Raw genomic sequence first — 15,633 nt, 5'->3', positions numbered from 1 at the left:
GGCGCAGTCGGTTAAGCGTCCGACTTCAGCCAGGTCACGATCTCGCGGTCCGGGAGTTCGAGCCCCGCGTCGGGCTCTGGGCTGATGGCTCAGAGCCTGGAGCCTGTTTCCGATTCTGTGTCTCCCTCTCTCTCTGCCCCTCCCCCGTTCATGCTCTGTCTCTCTCTGTCCCAAAAATAAATAAACGTTGAAAAAAAAAAAATTTAAAAAAAAAATAAATAAAAAAAAAAAAAAAAAAAAAATTGAGTCACGCAAGATGGTCCTTCGCGTTGTTGGTTTTTTCACCTGGCAGGACGTACGTGAGACCGGCCGGGGCGCACCCCATAACCGTCTCTCCTGCTCCCGAGCCCCGTTCCTTTGCGCACATAGACCCCAATCCGTTTATCCTTTTGCCTGTCAATACACTTCAGAGTATCTCCTGATTTGGGCTGTTGTGAATAATGCCAGTATGAGCGAACGTTCTTGAACAAATCCTTAAAGTTTTTTTAAACATTTGTTTTTGTGGTACATATGTATATTACGTTGGCCGTTTGTACGTGTGTGATTTAGTGGCATGAAACACATTCCCAGCTCACACGTCCTTGTGTGAATGTGCCTCTGCGAGTGGGGTTGCTGGGTCACATGTGCGCGTGTCTGCCCAATTCATAAGAAATTGCCACACTGTGTCCAAAGCCCTCTGTCATTCTGAATTCCCACCACCAATACTGCTTTACATCTTGGCAAATGCTTGCTGTTGTCAGCTTTTTTTTTTTTCCTTATTAATCAAACTACGAGGTATAACCTGTGTACCAAAAGCCTGGATCCATTTAAAATTTGCAGTTCAGGGAGCGTTGACAGGTGTGCACACCTGAGAAACCATCGGACACCCGTGGCCTCTGCATCAGCCTGTCTGCTGCCAGATCTGGCAAACTCTGGTTTTCATGTTACAGACTCATTTGTATTTCTCGGGTTTTTCTAGAAGTGGAATCACACAGCACTCTTGTGTGTCTGGATTCTCTTTCTCCGTCTTCATTTCTTTAAAAAAATTTTTTTTAATGTTAATAATTTTTGAGAGAGGCAGACACAGCATGATCAGGGGAGGGGCAGAGAGCGAGGGAGACACAAAATCTGAAGCAGCTCCAGGCTCTGAGCTGTCAGCACAGAGCCCGACGCGGGGCTCGAACTCACGAATTGTGAGATCATGACCTGAGCCGAAGCTCAACTGACTGAGCCCCCCCCCCACCCCCCCCACCCCCACCCCCCTGCCCCGCGCCCTTCTCTTTCTCCATTTTCTTTGAGATGTAGACGCACATCTCACACCTTTGTGTTGTGTAGCATTCCACTTGTGAGGACTGCAGTGCGTTTATCTCTTCTTCTGCCGTGGACTTTTGAATGGCTTCCGTGTTTGGGTTTTTCTGAATGGTGTTCCTAGGAACATTCTCATACCTGTTTCTGGTGACTGTATGTATATGTTTCTGTCGGGGATACACTGGTGAGTGGGTTTACCCCAACCTTAAAAGACACCAAACTGTTTTCCATGCGGTCCCGTGGTGGCAGGGTGACAGTTCATCTGCCTTCCTTTTATCCTGTTTCTTTGTGACAGCCTTGCAGCACTGGGTCCTAAGGATCACCTTCTGTTACTTCACCACCCCCCAGTGGGTAGGCTTTAGTTTGTTAATAATGCAGTAGTTAACCTTTAGTTACTTTTACACAAGGCACTCGAGCCCTGTTAGTGCTGTAACACATTATCTTACAGTTAGTTATGTGGTCACAAGTCAGCAGGCAGGACGCTGGGGGTTGGGCTCTCCTTTCTGTGGGCTTTAGGGGAGGTCTGTTTCCTTGCTCATGGGTCCGTCCCGCCCCTGTCTTTGCTGGCTGTGAACCAGTAGCTGCCCCAGCTTCTAGAGACCATCCACATGCCTCGCCCACCTTCCTTTTTCTCCGACTTCAAAGCGGGGTCGAGTCCCTTTCAGACTTGGAGTCTCTCCTCCTTCAGTTTCATCTCTGACTCCGCCAGGAAAGAGTCCACATCTTTTAGGGCTCCTGACACATCAGACCTCAGGCCTACCCGGATGACTCAGGGCGCTCTCCCTCTCAAAGCGCACAACTACTCAGGTGCACCTGCAGGGTCCCCTCGCCTTGTGGGATGCATGTTCACAGGCTCCAGGGATGCATGTCCAGGGCATCCCCAGGGACAGGGAGAGGGCATTATTCTGCCCACCACACCGTCATGAAAAGTTCTCTGTATCTTGTTGGTTTGGTTAGATTTTTATAGGCTGGTGAGAGGGATGCAGGTCTGCATTTCTGGTAGGTACTGGTGGTCTTAGTTATTGCTGTGGACTGATGTTTGTGTCTCCTGACCCCCCAGGGAATGGGCAGGGGCGGTGCCTTTGGGAAGTGACTCATTCATGGGGGTGGAGCCTCAGGAGTGGGATCAGTGCCCTTGTAGAAGAGACCCCCCCCCCCCCCCCCAGGGCTGCCTGGCCCCTCCCGCTGTCCATGAACCAGGAAGCTGGCCCTCACCAGATACAGGCTCTGCTGGGGCCTTGTCTCCAACTTCCAGCCTCCAGAGCCGCGAGAAGTAAATCTCTGTTGTTTATAAACCACCCAGTTTCTGTATTTTGTCACAGCAGCCCAAGCCGACTAAGAAATCACTACAAACATCACCCACTTTATCCGCAAATAGTTTCTGTGAGTCAGAAGTCTGGTCACAGTGTAGCTGGATGCTCACTGGGTCTCGGGGTCTTTCTCGGGCTGCAGTCAGGTGTGGGCCGGGACAGGAAGAATCCTTCTCAAGTTCGTGTTGGCATGAGGCTCGGGTCGGCAGTGCTCACCATCTCGCTTCCCAGCTGCGTGGGGCTGCGCGTGGGCGGCCTGCCCCATCGAGCCAGCAAGGTGGTCCCATGCAACATGATCGTGGAGGGACGTCCATCACCTTGGCCCCCCTCCACAGGTCAGTAGCAAGTCTTAGTTCCCACCACCCTCGAGGCGAGGGGCGGGACCCCGGGCCCATGTGAGAGTGCCTGTCACGCTGCCCACCATTGTTTCCTGTCCACTGGGGACGTGCGCGGTTCCCTTGTGGGTCCCCAAGCGTGCCCTGTGCTGCGAGGCGCATCTCCTCAGCACAGGCATGTGCCGTGGCCTTCCCCCGGGGGGGGGGGGGTTTGGCGTGAAGGCTGCACACGTACATGCCGAGGGCCGCCTGGGCCTGAGGCCAGAGTGTGGGTCCCAGGGCGCTCTGTGTGTCCACCTGCGCTACGGGAAGCTTTTTCCGGTTCTTGGAAGACCAGCATTCCTCTTCTGCTTCCCGGCTATCTTTGGGGACTTGAGGACAGCTCACCTGCCTTCCCTGGGGAGTAACATTTAGGAAACAAGAGCTGCCTGTGCCGGGTTTAGACGCCCGGTCCTCGTGGAAACACACGCTGGGAGGCGCGGTCCGGGAGCTCCGTGGGTGGTGTCTCTGTGGGAGCGTGCCCGCCCCGAGCGCCGGGGACCCACTCCCGTCAGTGGGCCGCTGCGGTGGGGACAGCCTGCTGGGCTGGCCTCCTCTCCCTCGGGACACCGCTGGCACGTGAGTTTCAAAGGAAGACATCAATTAGCATTTTGTTTCGTTCTGTTTCGTTCCTTTTTAAATTCCTTTTTATAAATTTCCTCTCACTGTGAGGCATTTGAAAAAAATTTATGTTTTATTTATTATTATTATTTTTTTAAGTTTCTTTATTTATTTTGAGGAGGTGGGGGCGGGAGAGGCAGAGAGAAGGAGACAGAGAATCCCAAGCAGGCTCTGTGCTGTCAGCACAAGAGTCGAACATGGGGCTTGAACCCATGAACCATGAGATCATGACCCGAGGTAAAGTCAGACATTTAACCAACTGACCCACCCAGATGCCCCTATTTATTTTTGAGAGAGAGAGAGAGACAGTGTGAGTGGGGGGGCAGGGCACAGAGAGAGAGAGAGAGATCGAGAATCCAAAGCAGGTTCCAGGCTCTGAGCTGTCAGCACAGAGCTTGACGCGGGGCTCCAACTCACAGATCACAAGATCATGACCTGAGCCAAAGTCGGACACTTAACCAACAGAGCCAGCCAGGTCCCCCTTACTGTGAGGAATTTTACAAAGTCCTCCTGTGGGGTGCCTGGCTGGCTCAGTTGGTAGAGCATGTGACTGTTGATCTCAGGGTTGTGAGGTCAAGTGCCACATTGAGCATAAAGTTGACTTAAAAAAAAAAAAAGTCCTCCTGTGGCTTTTAATCATGTTGTACAGTAGCTGGATAATTATCCATTTAGTGTTGCCTTTTTTCCATAAAGACTGGACCCTCAGAGGGGCGCCCGGGTGGCTCAGTCGGTTGAGCGTCCGACTTCGGCTCAGGTCATGGTCTCGGGCTCTGTGCTGACAGCTCGGAGCCTGGAGCCTGCTTCAGGTTCTGTGTCTCCCTCTCTCTCTCTGCACCGCTCCTGCTCCTGCTCCTGCTCTGTCTCTCTCTCTCTGAAGATAAATAAACATTAAAGAAAAAAGTCTGGAAGCTCAGAGAGGTGATGCGACCCACGTGCTGTCTGGGCAGGTGACGAGACACCCTTCCTTGCCCGCTCCCGTCAGACGGGTCCGGCAGGCGTGTGGGAAAGGGCCATGCCCAGAGGTCAGCCAGGCTGTGTGCAGGGTCTCCATTCTGAACAGCCCCTGGTCCCTCTCCACAGTGGAAAACTGAGCCGACAATCTCAGTTTCCGCACAAAGTCAAGCTGACCGGGCGGGCAGCCGAAGTCACTTGGTTCTTTTTGGTGTGTTCCTCTCACCATGAGTCCCATGTAATTCCTGATGACGGGGGTCTTCTTGGGGGGGGTCTGTGGTCCTGAGTCGGTGCTGACAGGCGCGTGGGCATTGGTGAAGGTCTGAAGGAGGGAGTCAAGGCAGAGAGCGTGTGACCCGCGGCCTGTTCTGTCGGGTGACTCCTGTGGGGGCATCACGCCTCCACTCGGGCCAGCGGCGTGGCTCTTGTGCCACCTTGTCTTGACAGGCTGGCCACGTGGCCACCGACACCCCACCTGGTGGCAGGCGTCCCACCCCCAAGCGTGAGAGGCCAGGGGCGACAGAGGGTCATGTCCTGCTGGTCGGTGCCGCCTGTGGCCAGCCTTCATCCTGCGCACGCCCGCAGCTCTGGTCACAGCACCTGGTGAGGTGGTCTCGGCGGGAGGGGGTGTACCTTGGTGAGTCCCCCAAACCACCCGGGAGGGGGACACTGTCAAAACCTGGCGTTCCTGGGGTGCCTGGGTGGCTCAGTCGGTTAAGCGGCCTACTTCGGCTCAGGTCGTGATCTCACTGTCTGTGAGTTCTAGCCCGGCATCGGGCTCTGTGCTGACAGCTCAGAGCCTGGAACCTGCTTCAGATTCTGTGTCTCCCTCTCTCTGACCCTCCGCTGTTCATGATCTGTCTCTCCCTGTCTCAAAAAAAATAAATAAAACGTTAAAAAAAAACAAAAACCTGGCGTTCCCGAAAGTTGAAACCTCATGACCTTTTCTGCACCATTGCTTCCCCCTTCCACCTCCCCTCTCCGACCCGTCTCTTCGAAGAACGCCGCAGTCCTCAGCCCGCGATTACGGTGTTCCTCCCCCTCCAGCCTTTGTTGGTGTTTTCCTGGGGCCGGGAGCTGCTCACCTCGCACTGTCCGGGCTGTTGTCAAGGGCAGGGACTCGAGGCCAGTGACGCAGGGACATGGTGTCAGGGGGCGGTGGCCGGCGCCATCCTCGGCCCTGGCAGGCCTCACTGGACCAGGGCTTTGCACACGCCCCCACCGCCCCGAAACGGAGCGTAGTGACGCTGGTTCCGGGTCACGCGCTCTGCCTGCACGCAGAGCCAGATCCCGCACGCGCAGGCGCGCTGCAAGGTGAAGTGGAGAAGTGCTCGCCCCCTACACCATCTGTGCTCGTGCGCCGTCGTACTAGATGCCGAGGCGGGGGCGGTGAAAACGTACCTGGTGCACGCAACGCCCGTGTTACGACGGGTGATGTGATTTTTTCCCCCAAAATGGTAAAGAACTTTCGGTAAAATTCTGCACAAGCAAGACACCCGTGGTTCACAAGGTGGTGGCGTCCCTGCCAAGTGTGGTGTGCACGTGGGACACACACGCTGCGCAGGACAGGTCAGGATCTCCGCTCAGAGTGAGGGCCACGGGAACTTCACCTGTGCAAACACCTGGCCAAGTGTTGGAGCTGTTTTCAGGACTCGGGATGATTCCCTGTGCTGCACACTGATCACGTGCATGGCAGTTCAGCCGGAGTCCCTGGCCTCTGCCTCCTGAGCTTGTGACAGCAAGACATGTCCCCACGGTCTCTAAACGTCTCCCTGGAGGGACCCTCGGTCGCTCTTGCTCCCGGTGCAGCTGTGGTACATCTGGCAGCGATGTGAGCCCCTTTACTTCCTGGAACGATGCCTGGTGTAGAGTAGGAATGTAAACGGTAATTTGTGTCAGGTGAACTGCCACTCCGCTCAGAGACCCCAGTAAAACAATAGAAAAGACAGTCTTAAAAACCTGTGACTCCGTCAGGTGAGAGAGGCTGGCAGGTTGGGAAGCAGGTACCACTTCCAGGATGAAGTGCAGAAGCCCGAAAGAGGCTGCGAGGCACCGGCAGGGCCCCCGGGCCCCTCTGAGCTCAGCGCCGGAAGGCAGGGCTAAAAATGGGGGGCGGCTGGGCAGGGGCACCGGAGGTCTGCTCCCAGTGAGGCTCAGGCGTGGTGGAGGGCCGGCCAGCCCTGCCTGTGGTGCTGAGGCGGTGTTCCCGTGCTGCCCCGAGGCGGCAGCCAGTTCTCTGCTGGGACAGTCCCAAGTCCAGGAGGAAGGACCTGCACGCCCCCCGAGGCTCCAGGCAGCTCTGCCGGGAGCCCCGGTTCAGTAGAATCACCAAGCATCCTGCAGCTTCTTAGGGTCTCTTGGGTGGACATCCAGGCGCTGCCCCACTGTGAGGAAAGACAGTCTACTAAGTAGCAGTGTTACCTGAGGTACAGAGATACTGGCTCCAAGAACTAGGAACACGGTGTTATTCGAAAGGAGCGTTCAGAGGGCCAGAAAGAGCGTTTAGAAGTTAAACTAGAGAGAGTAGCAGATGGAAAAGCAAACGGGTGCAGCCACTCTGGAAAACAGTGTGGAGGTTCCTCAAAAAATTAAAAACAGAACTGCCGTACGACCCAGCAATTGCACTACTAGGTGTTTATCCAAGGGGTAAATGAGTCATGATCTCGCTCTTGATGAGTTTGAACCCTGCATGGGGCTCTGTGCTGACACTGCAGAGCCTGCTTGGGATTCATTCTCTCTCTCTCTCTCTCTCTGTCTCTGTCTCTGCCCCTTCCCCACTTGCATTGTCTGTGTCTCTCTCAAAATAAATAAACTAAATAAATAAGAAGGATCGTGAATCAGAACAGCACCTGTCTCCCCTGGGTGCCTCTGGCCACCTGCCCCTGGCCCCTCCTGGCCTCCCAGTGCCCTGTTGTCCATCCAGAGAGTGTTCGTAAGTCCTTGGGCCTGAGACCTGCCCAGGATGACTCCTCCTTGTGTTTGAGCTTCGTGCGTTGAGCGCATGCACTGGGGTGGCTGGGACCCAGCCCGTGAGAGGCCCGGTCGCCCCCGGTGCCCTCGGGCAGCTGTTCCTGCCCCCGCTAGCTGATTCTGTTCTCAGTGGTTGTGCCTGTGCCGTACAAGCCACTCAGCATTTTGAATGAAGCCTCTGGTTATCATGTTTTCCAAGAGACGCTCGGTATTTATGGACTGAGGGGCTGAAGTAGGGGGAGGAGGATTGAAATTCTCCAGCAACAGATCTGGAGACCTGAGACATGTCCGAGCCGACTCAGCACTGAAGTCTGGTTGGTTCCGGCACAGGTTTACGGCAGGGAGATCCTGCCTTTCTCTTTGTACTCTCGTCTGTGTTTTCTAAGACTCTAAAAAGTACACTGTAAGTTTCTGTCCGGATTTGGGAGGTGGGGATGTGGGGCAGGGCAGTCACGAAGCTGTCTGCTTTCCGCAGGCCCCTCGCACAGGCTGCCCGGTCTTCCTCGGGGATGGGAGGGCATGGCTCCGAGCCGTCCCCGGGCTCTGCTGTGTGACCTTCCCCGAGAACCCTGTGCTCTGGGAGCCCTCTGACCTAAGCTGGGTGGGCTGTGCAGCAGGAGGGGCCGGGAGCAGAGCGGCTCCCAGCTCCCGAGTGCCCATCTGCGCGGGTCACGCTGTGCACACGGCCGGGCCTTCAGTGGAGCTGCCGGTGAGCAGAGACTGGAGACCGCCGTGGATGCGCTGCCGCAGTGGGTCGGGTGGAGCGCAGGCGGACAGGTCGGCGTGGTGCCGGTCCGCGTTGATGTCGTCTCCGGGGCCTTTCCTGGGCGCGCCCTCCTCCCTGCAGCTCCCAGCTGGGCTTCCGGGAGTTGCCTCGGGGGGACTTGGCGTCAGGGCGGCCCCTTTCCTGGGAGCCTCAGAGACGTCCTGGGCGGTGTCCAGTCCCCGAGGCCCAAGCCTGCCGGGCTGATCTCCACCCGGAGGAGATGTTGCCCAGAGGATGGGCGTCCACACCAACAACCTTTCTGGTCATCTCTGTTTCCCACATTATCCTCCTGTGGTCCATCTCACAGCAGCTGTAGAGCCAGAACCAAAAGGAGGCGAGTTTCGGGTCAAATCTGTGCTGCTTTTTTGACTGAATTACAGGAGCTTCCTCTGAGGGTCAGGGGAAGGGCAGGTGTCGAGGAAAGACGGTGGGACAGGCCTGAGTTTGCTTCTTCCGAGAAGTGTTTCTGTCACTTGAGAATGTGTACAAGACAGTCTTCTCCCTTTTCTGTGTGTTGTGGTAAAGCGTACGTAGTCGAAGTTTCTAGAAGCACAGTTCAGTGGCAGGAGGCACATCCCCGCTGTTTGGGACCACGACCGCCGCCCATCCGCACAGCTCTCCCACGGCCCCAAACGGAAGCTCTGTGCCCACCCCTCCCCGCCTCTGGGGACCACCGTCTCCTTCTGTCCCCAGTGGCACCCGCACTGTCTTCCCGTGACAGGCGTTATGTCACTGACCACAGCATCCTCGAGGTCCATCCGCGTCCGAGCACGTGTCGGAATCTCCTCCCCTTTAAGGTACAGGACTAGTCCGCTGCCTGGACAGACCACGTTCTACCCATCCGCCGATGGGCCCATGAGCTCCTCCCGCCTTTTGGCTGCTGTGAATAGTGCTGCAGTGAGTGTGGGTGTGGAAATACATCCGTGTTTGATTCCCTGCTTTTGTTTTTGGTTATGCACCCAGAAGTGGAATTTCTGCATCATAAAGTAATTGTGTTTGATTTTTTGAGGCATCACCTGAGTGTTTTCTGTGTGTCTGCGCCCTTTTCTGTTCCTCCTGGCCGTGCACGACGGTACAGTTTCTCCACATCCTTACCAGTGCCTGTTATTTTTTGTTTGTTCATTTGTTTGTTTTTCTATAACTGTCTGGTGCGCAGTGACATCTCGTTGTGGTTTGATTTGCATTTTTCCTGATGATGGGTGCCGTTTTCGTGTGCTTATTGGTCATTTCTGTATCTTCTTTGGAGAAATGTCTACCCAAGTCTTTGGACCATTTCTTAATTGGATTTTTTGTTGTTTTTTTCGTTGTCGTGTTTCCTTCTCTATTCTGGATATCAGCCCCTCATCAGATACGTGACGTGCAAATATCTTCTCCCATTTTGCGGATTCCATCTTCATTCTGTCAAATGTCTTTTGACGCATGGGAGCCAGGTTTAGGGGCACACTTGGGAGCTCTCCAGGCAGAGGCACAGCGAGGGTAGAGGCACCGGTGCCGGAGTGGGTGTGCCATATGCACAGTGTGAGAATTTTAAGGGTTAAAGAGGTGGAGGGAAGACAGAGCTTGTGCAGAGTTTCCAGATGGCCCACAAAGCACTAGAAGATGTTACATGTAGGCTAAGTGTCCCTGCTCCTGCCGACTTCTCTTTACATGAAAGCGTGAAAAAATAAAAACTAAAGATATGGCAAGCATAGGTCTTTCAGAAGGCTCTCCAGGGAAATGGCATTTTAGGAATTACTTTACCCTTAATAATGCTCCCAGCACGCTCCAGTTGCCAGTACCCGGGGACTGTAGTGAGCCCAAGCCTTCGGGAGGTCGACGCACACCGAGCCTTCGGGAGGTCGACGACGGGACCTACAGGAAGTAGGTCAGCATGGAGATGAGCCGTCCTCCTGCAGCCTCCCTCCCTGCAGCCGGGGCTCTTGGGGCAACACGGGGGTGGCCAGCTCGGGTTGCTGGGCTGGAGCCACAGGAAGGCCCAGGTGGGGTGCCACACCTCTCGGCCCTGGCGGGCCCGTTCCCAGGCGTCGCCTACAGCTGCCCTCTGCTTCCTTGCAGGCATCGACTATAAGACGACCACTATCCTGCTGGATGGACGGCGGGTCAAGCTGGAACTCTGGTGAGTCAGGCCGTGCCAGGCAAGGTGCCTGGGGGCAGGGGCTGCGGTACCTCAGTGTCGTTGCACAGTGCCTGAAGTGAGTCAGGAACCCTTAAAGAGACAGGAGGGCGTCCTGGTTTACATTCACGTGCATAGCCATTTGCACAGACCCTATGTCGGCGTGGAATGGACTTTGCTCCGTGGTGCAGAACCCAAAAGTCCGAGCCCAGCTCCCTTTTCCCGTGGAGACTCATTCCCACAGTGGCCATGGCCCCTCTCCCCTTGCCCTTCACTGGGCTACACATTAAGGAGCATTTTCCAGAACCTCAGTGTGGAGGTGTAAAATCCCACGGGGGGGGGGTTCCTCCAGCCCGGCGGGGCAGGGTTCCAGGGAACATAGGCCCGTGGGGGTCAGCCAGGGCACGCTGGGGGGGGGGGGGGGGTCGGGGGGCGCGCGCCTCCCCGGATTCACGCTGTGCATGCTGTGTCCCCCGTCCCCTGTGTTGCAGGGACACATCGGGCCAGGGCAGGTTCTGCACCATCTTCAGGTCCTACTCCAGGGGCGCGCAGGTAAGCCCAGCATCAGTGCGGGTGCTATTCTCCAGGACAACCTCCCCGGCTGCTGTGTGTCACTCTTTCTAAGCAAGTCTTGGCGTTTGAACACCCGGCTTCCACTAGGAGTCCAAACGAGGATGTCCTCTGAGTGACGCAGCTTTGGCCGTCAGAGCTCCGTGGCGCCTGTCAGCGTCCCGAGCTCTGCGGGAGTGTGCTGGGAGCCTTGGGGAGCCTCTCCGTCACCGGTTCACTGGGAAGAGGGGGCTGCCTGGGCGGGCTGGCCGGGATCACTGCTGAGGACTTCAGGGACCGAGCATCGGAGCTGCCGCGGAGGGGGCTGCTGCAGGCCCTTAGAGGCAGGGGCGCCTGCCCATTTCTGTCTGCGCCCCCAGGTTCCCCCAGCGTGCTTGCGTGCTGACTGGGTCTGTGTGGTTCAAGGCTAGGCAGAGGGAAAGTAGCCACACCAACAGAGCTGTGGACTCTCACTGCCGGATCGGCTTTGTCGGCTTTGATTCAGGGCAGGCCGTGACCCCCCTGCAGAGGAGACCCCTGGAGTCAGAGCTGCCCTGCACCCCAGGCAGGGTCCCCCGTCGGGAGCACCACACACTCGTGCTGGGACCTGGCGCTTGGGCACGTGGCCGGGCCTCTGGCTGTGGGGCACGGGCCACGGGTGGGTCTGCACTCATCAGGAGCAGGTGCTGCCTGTCACCAGCCCCCCACTCTGGCTCGGGCTTGAGGGGAGTCCCCTGGGCATTTGTTTTGCTTCGTGAGCAGGGATGAATGCCCAGCCACTCCCATGCTGCTCTTTCTGGTCCGTGGGACCTGGGAAACCAGAGGGAGATTTCTTCTGTGACAGAGTCGGATGGAGTCTGAGTAGATGTCGACAGGAACACCCAGCCCCAGCCTTTCCTCCAGGGCCTCCTGAGTGGGAGCCTCTCCGGCATGGTGATCGGGAGGAAGACCCCAAACGGGGCCCCCATCTGCTTTCTGCTGAGGTTGGGGTGGAGGACCCCCAGGCTGGGCTTGGGAGCTCCTGTCCTGGGAGCTCTGCCCCTGGAGCGGCCAGCTTGGTGATGTGACCCGTGCACAGGCTACCCCCAGTGCGTGCCCGATGCCTGGGGGGGCCCTGCAGAGGTGGTGTGCACCCGGCAGGTCCTAAACTGAGCCTAAGCAAGAAAAGACAGAGGGACCTCCGGGTGTGGGTCCCAGCTTTGGGGCCTGTCAGCTTGAGTGAGCACAGGGAGAGTTCAGGCACGCACGTGTGGTCCACGGGCCGCTTTTGCTTCAAGGCGGGACGGCACATGTGGTTGTATACATAGGAGACGAGAAGGTTGTCTTCTGACCGCTAGTGTTCATTGTCAGTGGACCATGGGTCACTGGTGAGTTCCGACGTGTTTCTTTTGCATTTTACTATTTCCTAACTTTGCTACAATAAACGCATACTACTTTTGTAATAAAACGGAAAATGAAGAGATGGGAGGAGTTACGTTGGGTGTGATAATAAAGGCCCCCTGGGAGATGCTGAGAAAAGACCCGAGAGGCCTCGGCTGCCCTGCCTGCTGTGAGTGTGAACGTGGGACAGACCACAGACACCCACTTCTGTGTAGACACTTGAGGACCAAAGCAGCAGCCAGGCCTGCACGTTCGCCAGACTGTACGTTCTGAGGAAGCACATCCTGTTACCACGTCCACGTTCTCTCCAAAGCATCCAGCCCAGTCAGTTGTGTATCAGCTGTTGCTTTTGCTTTGCTAGCTCTGGGGGTGCTGGTCGTTTCGGGGCTGGGTGGCCGGCAGCGGGCGCCGAGTCTGGGGTGCTTCTGCCTGTCGTGCTTCTGTCCCGTCCGGTGGTGGCAGTGAGGACCGTGGGGTCTGCATGGTCGGCACTACCTGACCTTGCAGCCAGTGATACCGCTGGTGGAGTTTCCTCTCTCCTGTCACTCTCCTACCCCCGGTTAAGGTCAGAGAGGCCTTGCGGGTCCCGTAAGGTCCAGAACACAGAAGCCCCTGGCCAGCCCCCGTGTGTTGTCACCTGCCCCACAGCGGTACTGTCTCGTGGCTCTTGCCATGAGTACCTTTCTGTCCTGGACCACTGGACTGTGGCCCGTGTTTGCTGTTGCTGGGAGCTGAGGTAGCCCTGGGAAGCCGGTGCCTCCCGTTGGGGTCCCCTGGAGTCCCAGGGAGGGGACTGGGGGCTAGGAGCAGGGAACGTTCTGTTCAATTGAGGGTTTGGGGTCACCTGGATTAGCACTGGGGAGAGCACGGCCAGGCCCTGGTCTGGATAGAGAGGGTTCAGTTCATTCCCGTGAAAAGGGGTTTCCTGTGAAAAATGGTCTCGGGCTCACATTTACCATTACGCGATTGCTGGTGACGGTACCAGCATGCCACCTGTCACCGCCCAGGTTGGGGGGCATTTGGGCCAGAGACCGTTTGACAGACACCTGCTCCCCATTTTCAGTGCTTGTCTCGCTCCTGGGCAGAAGCCTGGGCGCGTGTTGGGGGCGTAGGCAGAGCTCCTTGGGAGCCTCACCGTACGACATGTATCACACGTTGCAAAAACTGACTTCATAAAAAGTGCACCTCTGCGCCTCGGTTGGGGTGCTGGTGACACAGGTACGTACGTTTGTCCACGCTCATCAAACTGCTCACCCTTAAAATCTCTCTGCATCTCCTGAGGGATAAGCGGCAGCTCAGAAATGGACAGAATGAGGACCTGGGCCCCGCACTCCCACCTCTGGGAATCCTGTGGTCCGGGTCACGTTGTACGTGCTCAGGCCTTCATCTCGGGTGTTGGTAATCACACAGTAGGTGAAGTCACCTAAGCGCCAACAGCCGCGCTACCTGCTGAGCCTGGCACGAGGCTCTGGCATCTGTGGGGCAGGGGGTCCCGGGTGGGGGCTGGGCAGCTTGCACCACATCCCCGTCTGTGTCAGGCATGAGACAGTAAGCGGTTATCCCTGGAGCGATGGGGAGAGCTTCTGTTTGTACCCTGGAGTACCCGCTGATTTAAAAACTCTGAGCGTGTGATACTTTTATTAATTGAAAAACCAGTATAGTGAGAATTTATTTGCTCCTCCTTCTGCCTCCTTGGAATGCGCGGCCGACTTGGGACCCCTTGGGGTCTTCTGGTAACGAGCAGCCTCGCTTTGGTTTCTCATCGGTGCCACGTGTGCTCGATCCCACCTGTCCTTCCCGCGCTCGTTCTGGTCCCTGCGATGTGACCAGCTCTGTGTCCTTCCTCCTTGTGAGGGACCGCGACTGGGGCAGCCCCAGAAAGACGGTTGTGGGTGCAGGTTGGCGCCAGCTGGGAGGGACAGCCGGGGGTTCCACAACCGCCTAGGGGCGTGGCTGAAGCCTGAGCCCAAGAGATGAGCTTCTGCCTGCTTGTTTGAGCTTTTCAGCCTCACACAGGTGAGCAGGAGCAAGAAGGTGAGTCCCTGTCGAGCCTCCAACACGTGGCTGTGCGTGGAAACTGTTCTCTGTGGGTTGTGGTGTGTTTGTATTTCTGTTTCTAAAAACTGGATGGGGCGCCTGGGGGGCTCAGTCGGTTAAGCGTCCCTCTCTGGCTTCGGCTCAGGTCGTGATCTCACTTACGGTTTTGTGGGATCGAGCCCCACGTCGGGCTCTGAGCTGATAGTGGAGTCTGCTTGGGATTCTGTCTCCCTTTCTTTCTGCCCTTCCCCCACCCCCCACTTGTGCTCATTCTCTCAAAAAAAAAAAAACTTAAAAGGTCTGCACATCTGTGTACTTCTCACAGTCTGCTGTGCACCTCCGTGTCTTACGTTTATACCCACTTGGTACATCCATACCTTGACTTACTCCAGTCCTGGGACTGCACGTTTAGCTGTATGAACAGGGCTGAGATGAGGTCACTACATGCGCCCTCTGTTATGTCAAAGAAGGGGGGTTTCCAGGGTTGGGGGTCAGGGGCCCCCCACTGCAGCACTAGACAGAGGCTTTGTTCCTTGTGCCCCAGGCAACAGGGTTAACCCCAGCTGCCCATGGGTCCTGTTCAGTCTCACTCATGGCACTGCCCCCGCCAGACTGGTGTCTCCGCCCTTGACTTCAAGTGAGTCTGTGCACATCTGTCTCCAGAGAACGTTGCTCCAGGCCTGGCTCTTCCTTCCCTGCCAGGGTCCCTCCCGGCTCGGCAAGTGGCTCTGCCCTGCCAGAGGCCTTCCGGCCCAAGAGTGGGGTTTTGAGCTCCACGTCGACAAGATCGAGGGCTACACTTCAGTCTTGCAGGATTTGCAGGACACTTTTTGAGGGGAAAGGCGCATTTGGAGGTGGAGGGTGCCCTGTCCTTTTGATCTCAGCTGCATTGTCCCCATGTATGACAGAGACACAGGCTGAATGGAGCCTTGATGGGGCAGGATGGGGTGGATCCTGTCTGCGGAGGTTCCGGCTCCTGAGCCTGCTTCAGAGTGGCCTGAAGGGGCAGAGAGAGGCGGGAGCCCGCAGCTACACTCTCTGCTGGAATCACCTTTCTGCAGCTCGTGATGGAGATCTCTCGGGCAGGGACGATGGGCCAGCCAGGCAGGCGGAGACAGCCCAGAGCTGAGCTCTGACTGCTTGGTCTCTAAGGGACGTGCGGCAAAATCCCCACAGCAGATCCTCTGCCCAGTTCGGGGGGCGGGGGGCTGCTAGAGTGACTGGCGTCCTGCCTGCAAATTTGGGTTGGAAAACTAAGAACCCGTCCGCTCGGCC

At 56.8% G+C, this 15,633-nt stretch overlaps 1 protein-coding gene across 4 annotated transcripts in view; it reads left to right on the top strand.

Annotated features, from left to right (window-relative positions):
- RAB40C (RAB40C, member RAS oncogene family) overlaps window positions 1-15,633 on the top strand; it is a 29,466-nt gene that overhangs the window by 9,781 nt on the left and 4,052 nt on the right. For 3 of the 4 annotated variants that reach the window (XM_086691729.1, XM_086691727.1, XM_086691728.1), the window contains exons 3-4: window positions 10,335-10,395; window positions 10,884-10,944. In XM_086691729.1, coding sequence (XP_086547855.1) covers window positions 10,335-10,395; window positions 10,884-10,944 — 122 coding nt within the window. Of the gene's footprint in view, window positions 1-10,334; window positions 10,396-10,883; window positions 10,945-12,536; window positions 13,974-15,633 lie in introns of those variants that run through there. The other variant, XM_086691730.1, reaches the window with a different exon arrangement.

This window comes from Puma concolor, chromosome E3, assembly GCF_028749965.1.
Source record: "Puma concolor isolate L17-30 chromosome E3, mPumCon1.1.hap2, whole genome shotgun sequence".
Classification (NCBI taxonomy): Eukaryota; Metazoa; Chordata; class Mammalia; order Carnivora; family Felidae; genus Puma; species Puma concolor.
The sequence above is the reverse complement of the archived record's forward strand: the minus strand, read 5'-3'. Positions and strand labels throughout refer to the sequence as shown.